Genomic DNA, 17,211 nt, shown 5'->3' with positions numbered 1-17,211 from the left:
TGTCTTGAAGTATTGTTGGACATTGTTGTTGTTGTTGTTTTCAATAAATCCAAATTGTAGCCAAAACAATTGTCTGATGAAACTGATTATTTCAAAAAATACATTTTTTTAAACCTTTATCATTTCTTGAGTTACTAATATTTTAATCAAAGAATATGCAAATACATTAGTTATAGCTAAATTTTCTGCTGTTGATTCATTTCCAGAGTCCTTTTCCATGATGAATATACTTCCAAAGTGAACATACCTGACTGAATTTTTTCATTGTTAATGTTATATATATATAAATATGGCGGGGGGAGGGGGGCAGCTGGGTAGCTCTGTGGATTGAGAGCCAGGCCTAGAGACTGGAGGTCCTGGGTTCCAATCTGGCCTCAGACAATTCCTAGTTGGGTGACCCTGGGGAAGCCACTTAGCCCCCACTGCTTAGCCCTTACCACTCTTCTGCCTTAAAAACAATACACAGAACTGATTGTGTAATGGAAGGTAAGTGTTTAAAACTACATATATGTACATCTATATATACAGACACACATATATGTGTATGTACTGTATTGGTGGGTTTTGGGGGCATAGTCAGTTGAGAGACCAACTGATTCTTTTGGGCCAGTGCCAGGGTTTTCACACTGTGGGTTGAAGTGCCCAGCAAGTAGCCCTGACCAGGCCAGAGCCTGATCTGGGTCTAGCACACAGATCACTCAGTCACAGAACTGGGTAAAGTCAATGGAAGGTGTAGTATATTTCCACAGAGAGTTTTGGGGGGGAAGGGGAATCCCTGTCACTAGTTCACTAGCTAATAACCCCAGATCTAAACTTTCTCACGAAGGGCCTTCAGAGATTTTGATGGTCTGCATATCACCCTTCACCTCTCTAACCTGTAACTCAGACCCTGTTCTAGCTATCCTACACTATCCAAACCTCTCTTGATTATTAATAGAGGTGCTGGTCTATGACAGATCAGACAGGCCTCAAAGGTAGGTCCCAGGTCCAATTGGACCCAGACCTCTGCTTACTGACCTTGCAGATAGTTGGGTGCTGGTTCAGGCTAGCGTCAGATTCACAGCATCTTCTTCCAAGGAAACACAGCAACAAGGACAGTAACGAGGACAGGATAAAACCCTCAGGACTTGGCAATCACTCCCTCCAGGTTCACATTCTGAGCGAGAGAGCTAACAACTCCTCAGTTCCAGCTTAACCCTTCCTTCCAGCATGCCAGATCTTTCCATCTCCAGGTCTCATGCATCCGTCCTCTGCAAACCTTCACCTCTCCTACTATACTTATCTCTTTCTCATAACAGTACATAAAAAGTAGATGTAATTAGAATTGGTAAAGGGAATTTCCTCATGGAAAGTTCCCTACACCAATCACAGGCTAATGCAAAAAAAAAAATTCCCCCCAAATCTATATGTCCACATATATATACAAATACATATTTAAATATAGTTAAGGAAGGGAGGGTGTGCTCTCCTCCTAGTTGATGCAGTCACAGAAAGCAAAAAAATAGATAACAGAGATAATGAAGTGTTAATGTGTTAACAAGGTGTTAACATCCAATGATTCTTTTATGAAGTATGACTAGAGTTCCTCAATAGAATTAAAGAGAGTAATCTCATGTAAACAAGTAAAAGCTGGACATTGCTTTGCAAGTTTTTATTTTTTATTTAAATATCATTTTTTCCAATTACCAAACATTTTTCCATCCCATCTGTCCTTTCTCCCACCAAAAAAAAAGACAAACAAGGGTCTTGTCACAAACATTCATAGTCAAGGAAAACAAATTCCCATCTGTTCCCATGCCTAAAAATTTATGTCTCGAGTCTGCACGTTTAGTCCATTACCTTTTTATTGGGAGGTGGGCAGCATTCTTCTCCACTTATCCTCCACAATCATGGTTATCCACTGTGTTGATCAGAGTTGCTAAGTTTGAAAATTGTTTTTACAGTGATGTTATAGTGGGAACTGTTCTCATTCTGCTCACTTCACTCTACATAATTTCCCAAGTTTCACCAGTTTCCTCTGACACCATCTCCTTAATCATTTCTTCTGTAAGGGCCAGAACGTTAGGGGTAAAAATAAAAGGGATGGACTACATTTATAAGAGTGTAGTTGCCAGGAATTATTACTTAATTCCAAATGATTTTTTGTGATAGGTTATTTACAAAAGGAGAAAGAGTGAAAGTAAGAAAATCAGAGAGAATAGATATTTACTCTGGCCTAGTCCGAACCAGGCAGGGCTTCAAAGGTCCCAGCAAAGGGGGCCCAGAGGTAAATTAAACAAGGGTTTTAGCCACGAGACCTCCTCCAAGACAAGGGACCTTTCCAGAGGCTAGTACCTCCAGAACAAGTCAGGGAAAGGAAATCAGCTTTTTTCACTCACCCATGTGGTAGTCCTAATAGAAAATAGAAAGCAGTCCTCAGCCAAAGCTCCTCCAGGGTCAAGTTGAAGGCGGAAAAAAAACCTCTTCACAGGAAGTTCTTGCCACGTTTAAAGACCATTTCTTTTCGTCACTTCCTGTGTCTTCCTTCCACTTTACATGGACCAACTACAGCTAAAGCTTTGCTTAGGATAGTCAGTCAATTCTGATTCGTCACCCACTTTCACACACGTGGGTCACAGACCTCCCCATACTTAAGGATAAGTGGGGTGTATATGCTTTGGGTGATTAAATCAAAAAATGGGCAGGGAAGAGTTAATCCTATCTTCATACTTCCAACATGATAAGTATTCTATTACATTCCGATAGACGAATTTGTGCATTCCTTCCCTTTGTTTCTCATTCTTTGCCACCACTAAAAAAATGCTGCTATAAATATTTTTGAGCATATAGGACATTTTCTTTGCTTTGCTCTCTTTAGGGTATAAACCTTAGAGTGGTATCAATGGGCCAAAGATTGCAGACAGTTTGGAGGCATAATTCCAAATTGCTTTCCAGAACAATTAAGCAACTCCACCAACAGTTCATCAACATGCCCATTTTCCTGTACCTCTTCAAAACATTTTTTGTCATGTTTGTTCATCTTTATTGGTGTGAGATGAAACCTTAGAAATGCTTTACTTTGCAGTTTCCCTTTTGTTCCTCCAAATGAATTTCAGTATTATTCTATTCAATATTATTCTTTGATAATTTAATTGGAAGACACTAAATAAGTTAATTTAATAATAATAGCTAACATCTATATAGTATTTATTGTGCACCAAGCACTGTGCTAGGCACTTTATAATTACCTCGTTTTAATCCTCTTGACAACTCTTAGAGATAGGTGCTATTATTGATCTAATTTTAGAGATGAGGAGACTGAGGCAAAACAGAGGTTAAGTAGCTTGCCCAGGGTCACACAGTAAGTGCCCAAAGCTACACTTGAACTCAGGTCTTCCTGACTTCCAGTCTCAGCACTCTATCCATGGTACCCTCTGCCTCCTTAATAATATGGTTATTTTTATAATATTGCTTCAGTCTACCTAGGAGTAATTAATATTTTTTCCAATTATTTAGGCTTGTCTTTATTTCCATAAAGTATTTTGTAGTTTTATTCATATAGTTCCTATGTGTATATTCAAGTATTTTATATATTTATTCTGCTTTAATTTAAATGAAATTTATATTTATTCCTGCTAGATTTCATTGATAAAATACTGATATTTCATGTGAATATATTTTATATCCTAAAATTCTACTGAAGTTATTTTATTTTAGTTGATTCTTCAGAGTATTTTTCTTTATCCATAAACTCTAGATTTTGGCTATGATATTACCACCTGGGGTTTTCATTTTGGGGTTTCTTTCAAATGATGAGTGGGGTACTCTTTCTTATTTTACTTGTTACAACATATTATTTTACGTATATATGCACACATAAAATAATAAGTCTAGGCAGTTTACTTTCATGATTTATTGAAACATGATATTCAGGCTTAATTTTTTTTTTTTTGGTCAAGCTTTTTTGGTAGTCCATTGATTCTTAAATTCTCTCTCCTAGATCTGTTTTTTTCAGGTCAGTTTTTGTAATAGAATACCTTACATTTTTTCTTTTTTAATCTTTTGACTCTTTTAAAAACATTTCTTACCTTCTCTTGCAGTCATTCATTTCTGTTTGATCCAGTCTAAGTTTCAGGGAGTTTGTTACTTAAATAAGGTTTTATAACTCTTATATGAAGCTACTAATTCTCTTTTCAAGTTTTTCCTTCATTGCTTTCATTTTTTCAACCAATTTTCTCCTCTAGCACTTTCATTTCATTTATTACGTTATTTTAAACTCTTTTTAAAATTCTTACTTCAGTTCTTTTAGAAATTCTCAGTGACTCTGTGGCCAACTTATGTTTTTTCTTTGAGACTTTGCTTATAGTTTTACTTATTCCTACCGTTTTGACCACACCTCAGATATCATCAGTATCACATCCCCAGTGGTGAGCGTTCCTCAAAGTTCTGTCCTAACCCTCACTTCTTCTTCTTCCTCTATGTTCTTTCTTGGTGACATCATCTTCTATTGTTTAATTTTCATCTCAATGTAGAAACATGCGTGTGTGTGCACAAGTGCATGTATGTGTATCCAGCAGTGTCTCCCCTGAGCTTTAGTCCTGTCTCACCAGATGTCTCTGGATATTTCAAACTAGACATCCCAGAGCCATCCTAAATTTAACAAGTCCAAAACTGATCTCATCTTTTCCCTCACAACCCTTCACTTTCCTCTTTCTGCCAGACATTAGCATCCTTTCAGCCTCCTTGGTTTCTAACCCTAGCAGCCTTCTCCTGGACTCTTCATTGTCTCTCACCCAACATATATAATCTGTTGCCAAAACCTCCTGCTTCTACTCTCACATTTCTTGTATCTGACTCTCTTGTTCTAGATACAAAATTGTGTTTAGTCTCTCGCCACCTCTCATTTAGACTATTACAATGGTCTCCTAATTCTTCTCCTTCCCTCATCTCTTACTACTTCAGGCAATCCTCTTTAAGCACAGATCTGAACACATCACTCCCTAACTCAGTCAACTCAAATGGCTTTCTCCTGGTTCAAGGAAAGAATGTAAACTCCTTTGTTTAGCTTTTGAAGTCCATACAAATACAACCTGACAGTAACCATTCTGCTAGCTTCGTTGGACATATCCTTCCCATCCATCCAAAATGGTCCTCTCTCTGCTGCTCACACTTCAGCTCACATGCCTTAAATGTACTCCTTCCTTAATTGCCTTCAAAGGTACCCTGGCTTGAAGACACAGTGTAAGCACCATCTTCTCTGAATGAAGCCTTTGCTGATTCCTCAGCTTTTTCTCCCAAATGATTCTGTATTGAATTACTTTGAATATATTAACTTAATATTTGTATGTAATACATATGTGTAGATAAATTTGTGTATTTATATAACTGTATATATCTATTTTCCCCATCAGAATATAAATTCCCTGAGAATAAAAATTATTTCATTCTGTACTCATATCCCTAATACCTAGCATGGTGTCTGGAATGTAGTAAGCATCTAAAAAATACTGGATTGATTGATATCCAAGAACATAAAGGAGCCATGAGAATAAGTTACTCTCTTCTCCATTCCTTTTCTTCCTCCATATCCTCAGTCAATGGGAGTAAATTTAATAATTATATAATAAGCATTTATATTGTACTTTGTGGTTTGCAGAGTGCTTTATTTAGATTTTCTCATTTGATCCTTATAGAAAACCTGTGTAGTATGTGTTGTTATCCACATTTTACAGATGAGGAAACTGAGGTCAAGAGAGTTTAAATGATCTATCTAGGGTCACACAGTTAAGTGAGGTGGGATTTGAATTCTAGTCTTTCTGGTTCCAATATTAAAAACTAAAAGTTCAATAGTCTAGACCAAAAATGTCAAACTCCCAGAGGCTGCATACACGGCCCACAACACTCAAGCGTGTTCAAACCAGATGAAAATGGAATTGGGACATGTTCAACAAAATAAATAAAAATACAATATAACTTAGCTAATGCTACATTTTAACACTAGTCAATATGAAGTCTGGAGGAGTCCTTATGTAAGTAATGGCCTCTGTTTCTTTTTTGAGCTCGATACCACTGGTCTAGACTCCATAAATTCTTTTATTTATGGTTTTCATCTATCAGATAAGTGAATTTTTAGCCAAAGAAAAGGAATAGAGCAGAACCAGAAGGACACTGTACACAGAGACTGATATACTGTGGCACAATCAAATGTAATAGACTTTTCTACTAGCAGCAATGCAATGATCCAGGACAGCTCTGAGGGACTTAATGAGAAAGATGCTATCTACATCCAGAGAAAGAACTGTGGGAGCAGAAACACAGAATAAAAACAACTGCTTGATCACATGGTTCAATGGAGATATGATTGGGGATGCAGACTCTAAGTGATCACCCTAGTACAAATATTAATAATATGGAAATAGGTCTTGATCAATGATACATGTAACCAGTGGAAATGCGAATTAGCTACAGTGAAGGGGTTGGGGGGGGCGGGTGAAGGGGAAAGCAAAAACATGAGTTATGTAATCATGGAAAATTTTTCTAAAAATAAAAATTATTTAAAATGATACATGTAAAACCCAGTGGAATTGCTCTTTGGCTATGGGAGTGGGGAGGGAGGAGGGGAGGGAAAGAACATGAATAATGTAGCCATGGAAAAATATTCTAAATTTAATTAATTGATTTAAAAAAAAGAAAAGGAATAATGAAGACTAAGCAAAGAGAAGGGTGCAATCTGTTCTTTTGCCTGCAGGTGTCCCTACAAGACTATAAATTCATGCTCACTGTAGGAATGACCAATTTGGAAGTTTTAACAAAGGAAAGGAAAAAAGTAGAGTCATTAATTAAAGAAATAAACTTAAGCTCAATATATTTGGTCAAAAGTCTTTACTTGATCAGTCTTTGATTTAAACACTTATATAAAACAACTCTAAACAATCTAGAATGTTTTCTGAAACCTAGTTATATATGTAATATATAATTATATATATTTATAACAATGCTTGATTTAATGCCAAACTGGGATACTTAATATGGTTGTCACTCCTTGTAATAAATATTAGTGGTCTTCTGCATTTATCTAGCCTTTCTTTAACATTTTTCTAAGCACCATCTGATTTTTAGGAGCATATCTATAAGCTCTAAGGAAAAGAGGTCTACTGAAAATCTTGGCCTCCAGACTTTGTTCAGACCATACCTTTTTCTTATGAAGTTGCATTACTGACCCTCTGGCCCAGTTTTCTGTCTCTTCTCTTTTTCTTTTCTTTTTTAAATCCCTTACCTTCATGGTATGAATTCTAAGGCAGAAGAGCAACAAAGGGTAAGCAAACAGGGTTAAGTGACTTGTCCAGGGTCATACAGCCAAGAAGTTTCTGAGAAATTCAGATTTGAACCCAGAACACTCCTGACTCCTGGCCAGGTGCTCTACCCACTGTGCTACCTAGCTGCTTCCAGTTTTCTCTCTGGACTGAGAATATCAGTAATCCAGAGTCAAAGAATTAAGAGAAACAGATTCAGAACTGAAAGGCACCTTAAAAGTAACCTATTCCAAGGTCACCATTTTATAAATGAGGAATCTGACATCCATGGTGGTGAAGTAGCTGCCTAGAATTGGCAGACTCCTTCAACATTAGATATTGTTGGCCCCTAGAATCATCAACTCTTCAAGCCCCCTGCTCCAATTAACTGATTATCAGACCAAAAGATTAGAGCTGGAAAGGAATTTAAAGGTCATTCACTTCATTTTCGAGATGAGAAGACAAAGGCACAAAGAGATTAAATGACTTGGACATTTAAGTATTTGCATCTTGTCCTTCCGACTCCAAATTCAGAGTACTTTTCATTGTGCCATACTTGTCCCAATTTAACTCTCCCTGAACTATGCCGACAAATCCTCAGATACCATTAATCTAACTCCAAAATTCAGGTTAAAGGTTAAAATCCTTTCCCTGCTACCTTATGTTGTACAGTTATTCTCATCTAAGTCAGTTCTATCCCTCCCCAAGCTGTACCGTCTTCTGTCCTTTCCTTCTACTATACTCCCTGGTATCCCAGCTCTATCTTCATCAAACTCTATGCAAATATAGACAGCCTTTGTCTCTCTTCTGAACTCAAAAGATGTATTACCAGCATGATGGACAGCTTTGCCTGCATGTCCCATTGGCATCTCCATTTTAACATGTCCAAATTGTTATAACTTCCTCCTTTAAAGTTTAAAGTCCTTTCTGTTTCTCTAACTTGAAAACTATCAGTCTCCAAAAGTTCAAAGGTTTCTAGTTTGTTTTATTTTTCACAATAGTTCCTATCGCTCGAAGCTCTGAAAGTAGGCGAGTCTAGGCCAAGTCCTACTCAGGCTAGTCTAGTAGTGAAGACTAGAATGAAAAGAGACAGTTACAGATCATCCACCAAGTGAGGGAACAAGCATTTACATATTGCCTACTGTGCACCACGAACTGTGCTAACCACTTTACAAATAGGGTCTAGGGGACAGCTGGGTGGTTCAGTGGATTGTAGAGCCAGGCCTAGAGATGGGAGGTCCTAGGTTCAAATCTGGCCTCAAGACACTTCCCAGCTGTGTGACCCTGGGCAAGTCACTTAACCCCCACTGCCTAGCCCTTACCACTCTTCTGCCTTGTTGGCTCCAAGACAGAAGGTAAGGGTTTAAAACAAAACAAAAACGGGTCTCATTTTATCTTAACAAAAAGATTATATGACAAGAATACCCAGGCAGGATTCATCACATGTTAAAGCAGAAGCCGTCTCATACCTCAGTACCATATAAAAATTAAAATAGCCAGAAGAGTGCATTGGATCAGAAGAATGGGTTGACTTATATGGCAGCAGACAGCTGTCAAATCTGAGGTTGTCCTTTTCAGCCCCTAAATGACTTGAAAGCCCCATCAAAGGTTGGAGCTCCAGTCCCTGGACCAGTCAAGTCTCAGACACAGTTTCTCTGCCTTTAAGGGGGAAAAAACTAGCTCAGGCTAACAGATATAGCTCCTACTCTATACATGTGCTGATATTATCATATGAGGGTGATATCACTTGTATAAATGAGTCATGTTTAAGTTTTGGAATAACTGTGCTAGATGTTAAAACATCAGAGATATTAGGGATGTTAGGTATAGCTAGTAAGGGAACTCCCCTATTTCTGTTGAAGGCATCACCATCCTTCTAGCCACTTAGATTGGCAATCTTGGAGTCATCTTTGATTCTTCGCTCTTCCATACAGCTCCATATCCAACGTCTCTCAAATTCACTTTCTCTATGCTAACACAACCTAGTGAAGTTTTGTTGCCTGTGCCCCTAGTCACTAGTAGTGCCTTGCATAATTAAAAATATATTAAATTAAAATGCCCCTCAATTTTATGTCTTTTCTTCTCTAATTTTTTTCCATTCTTTGGTGCTTAAAAAAACTCTCTTTTTGAGATATTTCATTCCTTGAAAACACTCTAGTGGTGATTTTTTCTTCTCTCGTGCTTCCCAATAAAAATAAGTCAGAAAGAATCAGGTATACCCTAGAACCTACTACCTACTCTACTACTCTAGATCTTTTCTGCTGTCTTCACTCAAAAATTTTTTCTCCTTTGATATTCAAACCATTCATCAATACATCATTTACTAACATCTTAGCCATTCACTCCTTTCTCAGATTCAATATATAGTTCACATTTTTATTTTTTCCCTAATTTTTGCCTTTATAATTGGTGGCTTCAATACTCAGATAAGGCCCCTTTCAACCTACTTGACTTGAGTTCATCAGCCTCCCCAATTTTCACAATCTACATCTCCCACTCTATACCTTAGATACTTTAAAGATACCTTAGATCTCATCAGCAACCAAACCCTTCATCTCTTTTCTTATCACTGCTTATATCAGTGGTTCCCAAACTTTTTTGGCCTACCGCCCCCTTTCCAGAAAAAATATTACTGAGCCCCCTGGAAATTAATTTTTTTTTAATTTTAATAGCAATTAATGGGAAAGATAAATGCACCTGTGGCCATCACCACTCCCCTGGATCACTGCAGCACCCTCTAGGGGGCGGTGGCACCCACTTTGGGAATCACTGGCTTATATCTTGCCAAACCCCAACCCTGGATTACTCCCACCATCTCATGATATAAAGGAAAAAGTGGAGTATTTACTCCTTCCCTCTTGAGGTATGGTAAAAAGAGTGGCATATCTACATATCTGTAAAATGACTTGGTTGAGACAAGATCTAGGAAAAATATTCCAAACAGGAAAAGATGTAAGTTTACATTCAATAATTTATACAGTAAAGCTGAATACTACAGAGGAAAAAAATGGATCTTTAACACTAGAAGAACCAAGTTTATCAACTGAAATGAAAAAATATATATTATAATTTTAGTAATTAAATTTTTTATCCTACATCTATTTTCTGTGCCTTTAGATTATTTTTAAGTGCACTGCATCAATGGATATAGTTTAGTCTGATCTTTCAAGGAATTCTTGAATTTTGGACCTTCTAGTATTAATGGAATAGAGGACTTTCAAATACTTCTGATAAATAGACCAAAGCTGAGTAAGAACTCTGAAATACAAACACAGAAGTCAAGAAAAACCTAGAAAAGTAAAACTATTTGAGGAATCGCAAGAAACTAAATAAAAATATTGTGCTAATATATTTATTGGTAAAGAAGAAACCAATATCCCTTTACAACTTTAATGTTTTCAAAAAGTACTGAGGGAGGTACAGCTAGGTGACTCAGTGGATAGAGAGCCTAGACTAGAGATGAGAGGAGAATAATAAGAAAAATAATTGCCCTAATCCTGATAGTGATGATTAAAAGGAAAAAAAAATACAAAGAGAGTACCTATCAATTGGGAATGGCTGGAGAAATAATTAATGCAATATAACGTAAGAAGAACCAGAACCATTTATATATGAATTCTACAAAAACAGCAATATTGTAAAGAAAAGTGGCTTCTAAAGACAGTTCTGAAACAAGACAATGGCCAATCATATCCCTAGGGAATCAAGGATGAAGCACATTAACCACTCCATGACAAAAGGTTAAAACATATTTTTATAGATTTGGTCACAGCGTGAATCTGTTTTGTTGTCCTGATTTGTGCTTCCCCTCAGTCCCTGACAGTTTCTGATCTGGGGGGTTTTAAAAGGAAAGGGTGAGATTACTAACAGTGATGCCAAAATAAAAGAGAGCCTTTGAAATATTTTTAAATGCATAGAAGACAACAGAAGGAAGTTCAGGAGGAAGAACAGACAAGCAAGATAGGTTTGAAAATAATGGAGAATTTATTATATACTTTTTAATGCAGTTATGAAATTGAAACTCACAATTTCATAAACACTCATCTTGTTTTCTGTAAATAGTTATCTCTCCCACATAGGAGGAGTTAGGGGTGCAGCAATCCAGTGAACTGAAAAATCAGTGTAAAAATTTTTGGTCCTCCCTTTGTACCAGAGAAGTCTGAATTTTTTCTTCCTGTCTTTTATAGGCTGTTTCTAGGACTCTATTGTAAATTTTGAGTTTTGTGTGAATTTCTGAGTTTCTCATTTAATTTCTTATGCCAACCTGTGAAATATTGAAACTCGAGAAGGAAAGTTGCAATGTGAAAGAGATAACCTGTATAGAAATGATCTTTTTGGTCAAAATACATAATAAAAATTAGGTTAAAAAAATCTAATGATATTTAGGTCTTTTAGTCTAGCAACATTAGTAGCATGAAATATTTTCTTGAGGAAATTGCTAATTCAGGTAGAAGGGAGCATTTTCCAATGCTTTTTAGGATGCAAGTGAATATAAGATTTGTCTTCAGTTATCTTCAGGTATCTGTATCCACCAACTAACAAAGATTTGTTATATGCCAAGAACCATACTATCCTTCAGAACACAAAGACAAAAACGAAACTGTCCCTGCCTTCTAGGAACTTACATTTTATCTAGAAATAACACATAATGTTTATACAAAATATATACAAGTGAATAGAAAATAATTTCAGTGATGGGAAGCACTAGCAGCTGGGGCTACAAGAGTACCTGAGCTTAGCTTCCAAGAAACTAGGGATCCTAAGAGGTATTGATGAGAAGGAAATAAATTTCTAGGACTGGAGATAATCTCATGTAAAACCATGGAGTGGGAGACAGCATATGTAGTTGAAAAGGAACAGCAAGGGGGGTGGTTTGGTTAGACCATGGAGTGCACGAAGAAGAATGAAATAAGTTTTGAAAGGCAGACTGGAGCCAGACTATGAGGACCTTTCAGGTCACTGGCCATGTGAGTGAAGAAAAAGGTAGAAATGTTAGATACATGATGGAAGCAGACTTGACAAGCCTTGGCAACTGACTGGATGTGGGGGTGGGGAGGAAGTTTGAGGAAAAGTGAAGTCTTACCCAAATGATTTTGATAAAGAAAACAATTATCCTCATAATTACAAAGCTCACACTAGATTAGGGCTAAAGGTGTGAGCCGCTTCACTTACACACCTAGAGCACATAGTGTTATTTTTGTTTTCTTTTAAATGCCAAAAATAATAAGAGGAAAAGTAGCAAAGTGGCACATTCAAGGAATATATTTTTATGTTTCTTCTAACAGAGCATTTTACATAGTGCTTTTCTATTGTTATATCTGGGAGGTAGGAATCACAAATGTTCTCAAGCAGCATCATATGTGACATTGCATACCTTGTCCTGAGCATTTACACAAGCAGGCCTCCACAATGGGAATTCTTCCCTCTCTTTACCTTTGCCTCATAAAATTCCTAGCTTCCTTCAAAGGACAGTTCCGGTGCCACCAGCTGCTTGAGACCTTTCCTGACCCACTCTGCCAATTGTTAGTTCTTGCTTTCCCTTGGAATTGCTTTGTATTTATCTGAACCCAGTGTATTCTCCAAGCAAAATGTAATTACCCTGAGGGTCCTCTTTTATTTTAGTATTCACAGTAGTAGAGGCTTCACAGATCTCAGCTGAGTTAAATTATTACTCTCATTTTGCAGATAAGGAAACAAAATCAGAGAGGAAAGGCTTGATCCTGGGGATGAAACTACAACATAATGATTCTAACTCTAGTGCTCTTTCTGCTGCATCACAGTAGAGGTCTCTGGGAGAAAATATGCCAAGTTATAAAGATAACATTATATATTAGGAAGAATCAGCCTCTTTAATGAAATTGTTGCTAGGCGACACACATCTAGACTCCAGAAGAGAGATGAATTATGCAAATGTGTCAATAAGTTTAGTGTGTAAATGTCACCAGACAAAATTAAGTAACATACTCTCAAATGTACCATAACATATCACAGAAGAAAATATTTTATCTGTCTACTTGTCATTAGCTTCTTGCAACTCTTTCTTTTGTCCTTCTCTACTCAGAGCCAAAGCCCCAGGTCTAGTGCACAAGTGTGGGGTGCAGTGGAAATAAAGAGACGGGGAATTAGACCTCATTTGCATCCCAGCTTGACCAACCACATGACTTTCTTCATCTCCCTAAGCCAATATTTCCTCTTATGTAAAAATGAGGAAGTTGGACTAGATGGCCTACAAGCTCTCCTCAACCTGAAGAAGACTCTTACAATGCTGAAAAAAGTTCCTGAAGAAATAACTATCAACTGCCTTTATAGAAAACATTTTAGAATATCATTCTTTTTAATAAAAGGTACAGTGTTCCAAGCCATATTACAAAAGGAAATAAAAACACGGACAAAATTCAAAATGATACAACTTAAGACATCAATAAATCTGAATGAATTCCAAATATGTTTAAGATAAACAGCAGTATTTAAATATATATTTTTTCATCTTATACAAAAGAAGCACCCTAACATGGTAGAGTCATATGTTGTTCTAGAGAACACCAATTTGATGCTTTGGAGTTTTAAAGTGCTTTTTACCAACTCCCATCCTCAGGCGAGTTTAGAGATATCTTCATATTGAATACCTTCAACTCTGCGTCCCTTTAAAGGGCCCTAGAAATTAAAAATAAAAGGAATAAGAACAAATGGAAGAGAAATAAGAAAATGATAGCAAAAGAGAGAATAAGTCCAGTTCCCCTCCTTTTTCAACTGCCTTAAATATGTAGTATTAAACTCAGTCAAAAAACAGCTATTAAGTGTGCACGTGCGTGCAGACACACACACACACACACACACACACACACACACAGAAACACAAACACACTGTGGGTGATGCAAAGAAAGGCAATATGCATATATGTATATAAGATAATCTCAAAGGGAACGCAGTAAGGGGGAAAAGGTGAGGTTTGCACTGAGTCTTAAAGAAAGTCAGGAAAGACTAGAAATAAAATGACCAAAGCATTCCAAGCATGGAGAGCAACTAGTGCAAAGGTCTCCTTTTTTAGGGAAATTAAGTGTTATGTCAAGGAACAATAAGCCACCACCAGTGTTCCTGGATCACCAAGTACCTGTTGGGGTTTAGGAAAGTATAAAAAGACTGAAAAGGTAAGAAGGGGTCCAGTTATAAGGGCTTTAAAAGCCAAACAGAGGATTTTATAATTTATCCTGGAGAAAATAGGGAGTTGCTGGAGTTTCTTGAATAGAGGGAGTCACGAAGTCAAACACTTTGGCAACTAAGTGGAGGCTGGATTGGAGTAAAGAGAGTCTTGAGAAGGGAAGACCAATCAGAAGACTATTATAAACACCATAAGCAATTAGAGGAGCAAGGAAGAAATTACCTTTTAGATCTATATGGGCAGGGGGAACATTACCAAAAAGAGACATTAAGAGCCATGGAAGATAAAATGAACAATTTTAATTACATAAAATTTAGAAGTTTTTGAACAAATAAAACTAATGTAGCGAAAATTAGGAGAAAAACAAGCCACAGTAAAAATTTCAGCTAATTTCACTAGTAAGGGTTTAATTTCAAAGATACATAAGAAACTAATCCAAATGTATAAGACAAAGAGCCACTCCCAACTGATGAAATGGTCAAAGGGTATTATTTAATCTTCTAAGGAAAGAAGTCCAAGTTTATCTATACTCATATGAAAAAAAATACTCTTATGTCACTAAGTAAAGAAATGAAAATGAAAGAAACTATAAGATCATACTTCACACACATCAGATTGGCAATTAACAAGAAAGGAAAATGATAAATATCAGAAGGAAAGGCTGTGGGAAAATGGGCACATTAATACAATAGTGGAGGTATAAACTGGTCAATCAGACTGGAATGTTGCAGAGGGGCAACATTTGGGAAGAAAGATGAATTCTGTTTTGGATATGTTGAGTTTAAGATGCCTAAGGGACATCTAGTTTAAGAGGTCCAAAAAAGGCAATTAGTAGCGTAAGCCTGGAGAGTTCAAGAGAGAAGTTGGGGCTAAATAAATGGATCTAGGGATCATTTGTTTCAAGATAATAGTCTATGGGAGCTGATGAGATCAACAAGCAAGATAATATAAAGGGAGAAGAAAAGTGGATCTAGGACAATCTTGGGGGATATCCATAGTTAATACCCATGATTGGGATGAAGACCTAGCAAAAAAGACAGAAAAGGAGTGGTCAAACAGTCATGAATAGTACCAGAAAAAATCAGTCATGAAAACCTAAGTAGGAGAGGATATCCAAAAAAAGGTGATCAATAGTGCTAAAGTATAGTATGCAGAGAAGTAAAGAAGTGTGAGGACAGAGAAATGATCATTAAAACTAGCAATTAAGAGATCATTGGTAACTTTGAATAGAGTATGTTGGTTAATTGATGAGGTCAGAAGCCAAACTACAGAATTTAGAACAGAAACATATTCTTGAAGGCTGCATATGACTTAGAAAACCACAATTTTATCTAGATTATTCTGTATTCATATTTATTTTATTAAACATTTCCAAATTATATTTTAATCTGGTTCAAAGGCGATCTTGAAGTAATTTGACACTTCTGGTTTCAGAGAGTAATGGGAAAGGAAGTGGAGGCATCAACTGTAGACAGTGTAAAACATTGTAGACAGTAGTCATAAAGGGAAGAAAAGACAGAGAATGAGAGTTATTGGGTAGGTAGGTCAAGTGAGAGATGGGAGAGACATGAGGATATTCAAAGTCAACAGAGAAGCCATGAGTAGAAATGAAGACATTGAAGATTAGAGAGAATGAATGATACAGGAACAATCTACAGGAAAAGATAAAAAAACTAACATGCATAAGAGGGATTTGCTTGGCAAAAAGGGTCACCACCTTGTGTGAGATGAATGAAGGAGGAGACTGTGGGAAAGATATCAGTAAATAAGCAAAGATGACAGGGTTTGGGGAGAAGGTACCAAGGGAGACGTAAGAAAATTTCAGACAGCTGCTCTGGTGAGAGGGATAGAGAACTAATGATGTATAAAAGGATTCTCTTGCTGCATTGAGGGACCAGTTGAGATTCTCTAAAATAAATCTGTAGTAGACCCAGTAGGAATGGTCTTATGGTTTTCTCTAGCTCTCATCTGCAGAAAGTGAACAATATAAAGGCAGGTAGAAGTAATTAAAGGCTGTGACCTCGCAGGGCACGGCTGGCAAAAGGATGAAAGGAAAAGGGCCTAGAGCCTAAATTAAGACAATGCAGAATTTAAATGATTCACCAAGAGATTAAGCAAGGGGAGAAAGGATTGTACCAACTACAAATGTAAGCCTATGAGATAAAGAAGGGTTGGGGGATTGGAAGTTATGGTAAGAATAAAGGACAGGCTTAGGAGTCATGAAAGAAAAATGGAACAACAAGAGATTATAATCAGATAAAGGAATTTCAGGGTATTGAACATGAAATTTGAACTTGTGCATGATATTAAGATCACCATCCCTTTATGTAGCTAAGTTAGAGTAGAATAGTTCATGGAATAAAAGATAAGAACAGGAAACTTAGGATATTTGAAAGAGTATCAATATTTAGTTGAATTTCCTTAGTAAGAGGGCAGGAGTTGAAATGGAAAGAAACACAGTGAACAGGTACAGAACTCATTGAAGAAGGCTACCATAAATTTGAATGAGTGAGAAATCAGGATAAAATAAATCTCAAAGGAATAAAGGTTATTCAGTGATGGAGGCAAAGGGAGAATCTGAAAATGACAATAGGTAACTAGGAATTAAAAAACTTGGAAAGGAAGCAGGGTAAGCAATTGAAACAAAAAACTATCAACTGTGAACCAAGGTTGTATTAACTCAACACAGGGAAAAAATGGCTATATTAATAATTTTGCTTAGAGAAAAGATTTTTCTCTTTCAAAAAAGAATATGTACAAAATACAACTCAGAGTTCCAG

At 36.7% G+C, this 17,211-nt stretch overlaps 1 protein-coding gene across 2 annotated transcripts in view; it reads right to left on the bottom strand.

The window, feature by feature from the left end:
• Positions 1 to 13,603: 13,603 nt before the first annotated feature.
• Positions 13,604 to 17,211, bottom strand: part of KIN (Kin17 DNA and RNA binding protein) — a 33,163-nt gene continuing 29,555 nt past the window's right edge. The window contains exon 13 of one of the 2 annotated variants that reach the window (XM_044677744.1): positions 13,604 to 13,925. In XM_044677744.1, coding sequence (XP_044533679.1) covers positions 13,863 to 13,925 — 63 coding nt within the window. In that variant the 3' untranslated portion in view covers positions 13,604 to 13,862. The remainder of the gene's footprint in view (positions 13,926 to 17,211) is intronic. The other variant, XM_044677745.1, reaches the window with a different exon arrangement.

The sequence above is a fragment of the Gracilinanus agilis genome, chromosome 5, assembly GCF_016433145.1.
Source record: "Gracilinanus agilis isolate LMUSP501 chromosome 5, AgileGrace, whole genome shotgun sequence".
NCBI classification, from domain to species: Eukaryota; Metazoa; Chordata; class Mammalia; order Didelphimorphia; family Didelphidae; genus Gracilinanus; species Gracilinanus agilis.
Note: the sequence above shows the minus strand (reverse complement) of the source record. Positions and strands in the feature narration are given on the sequence as shown.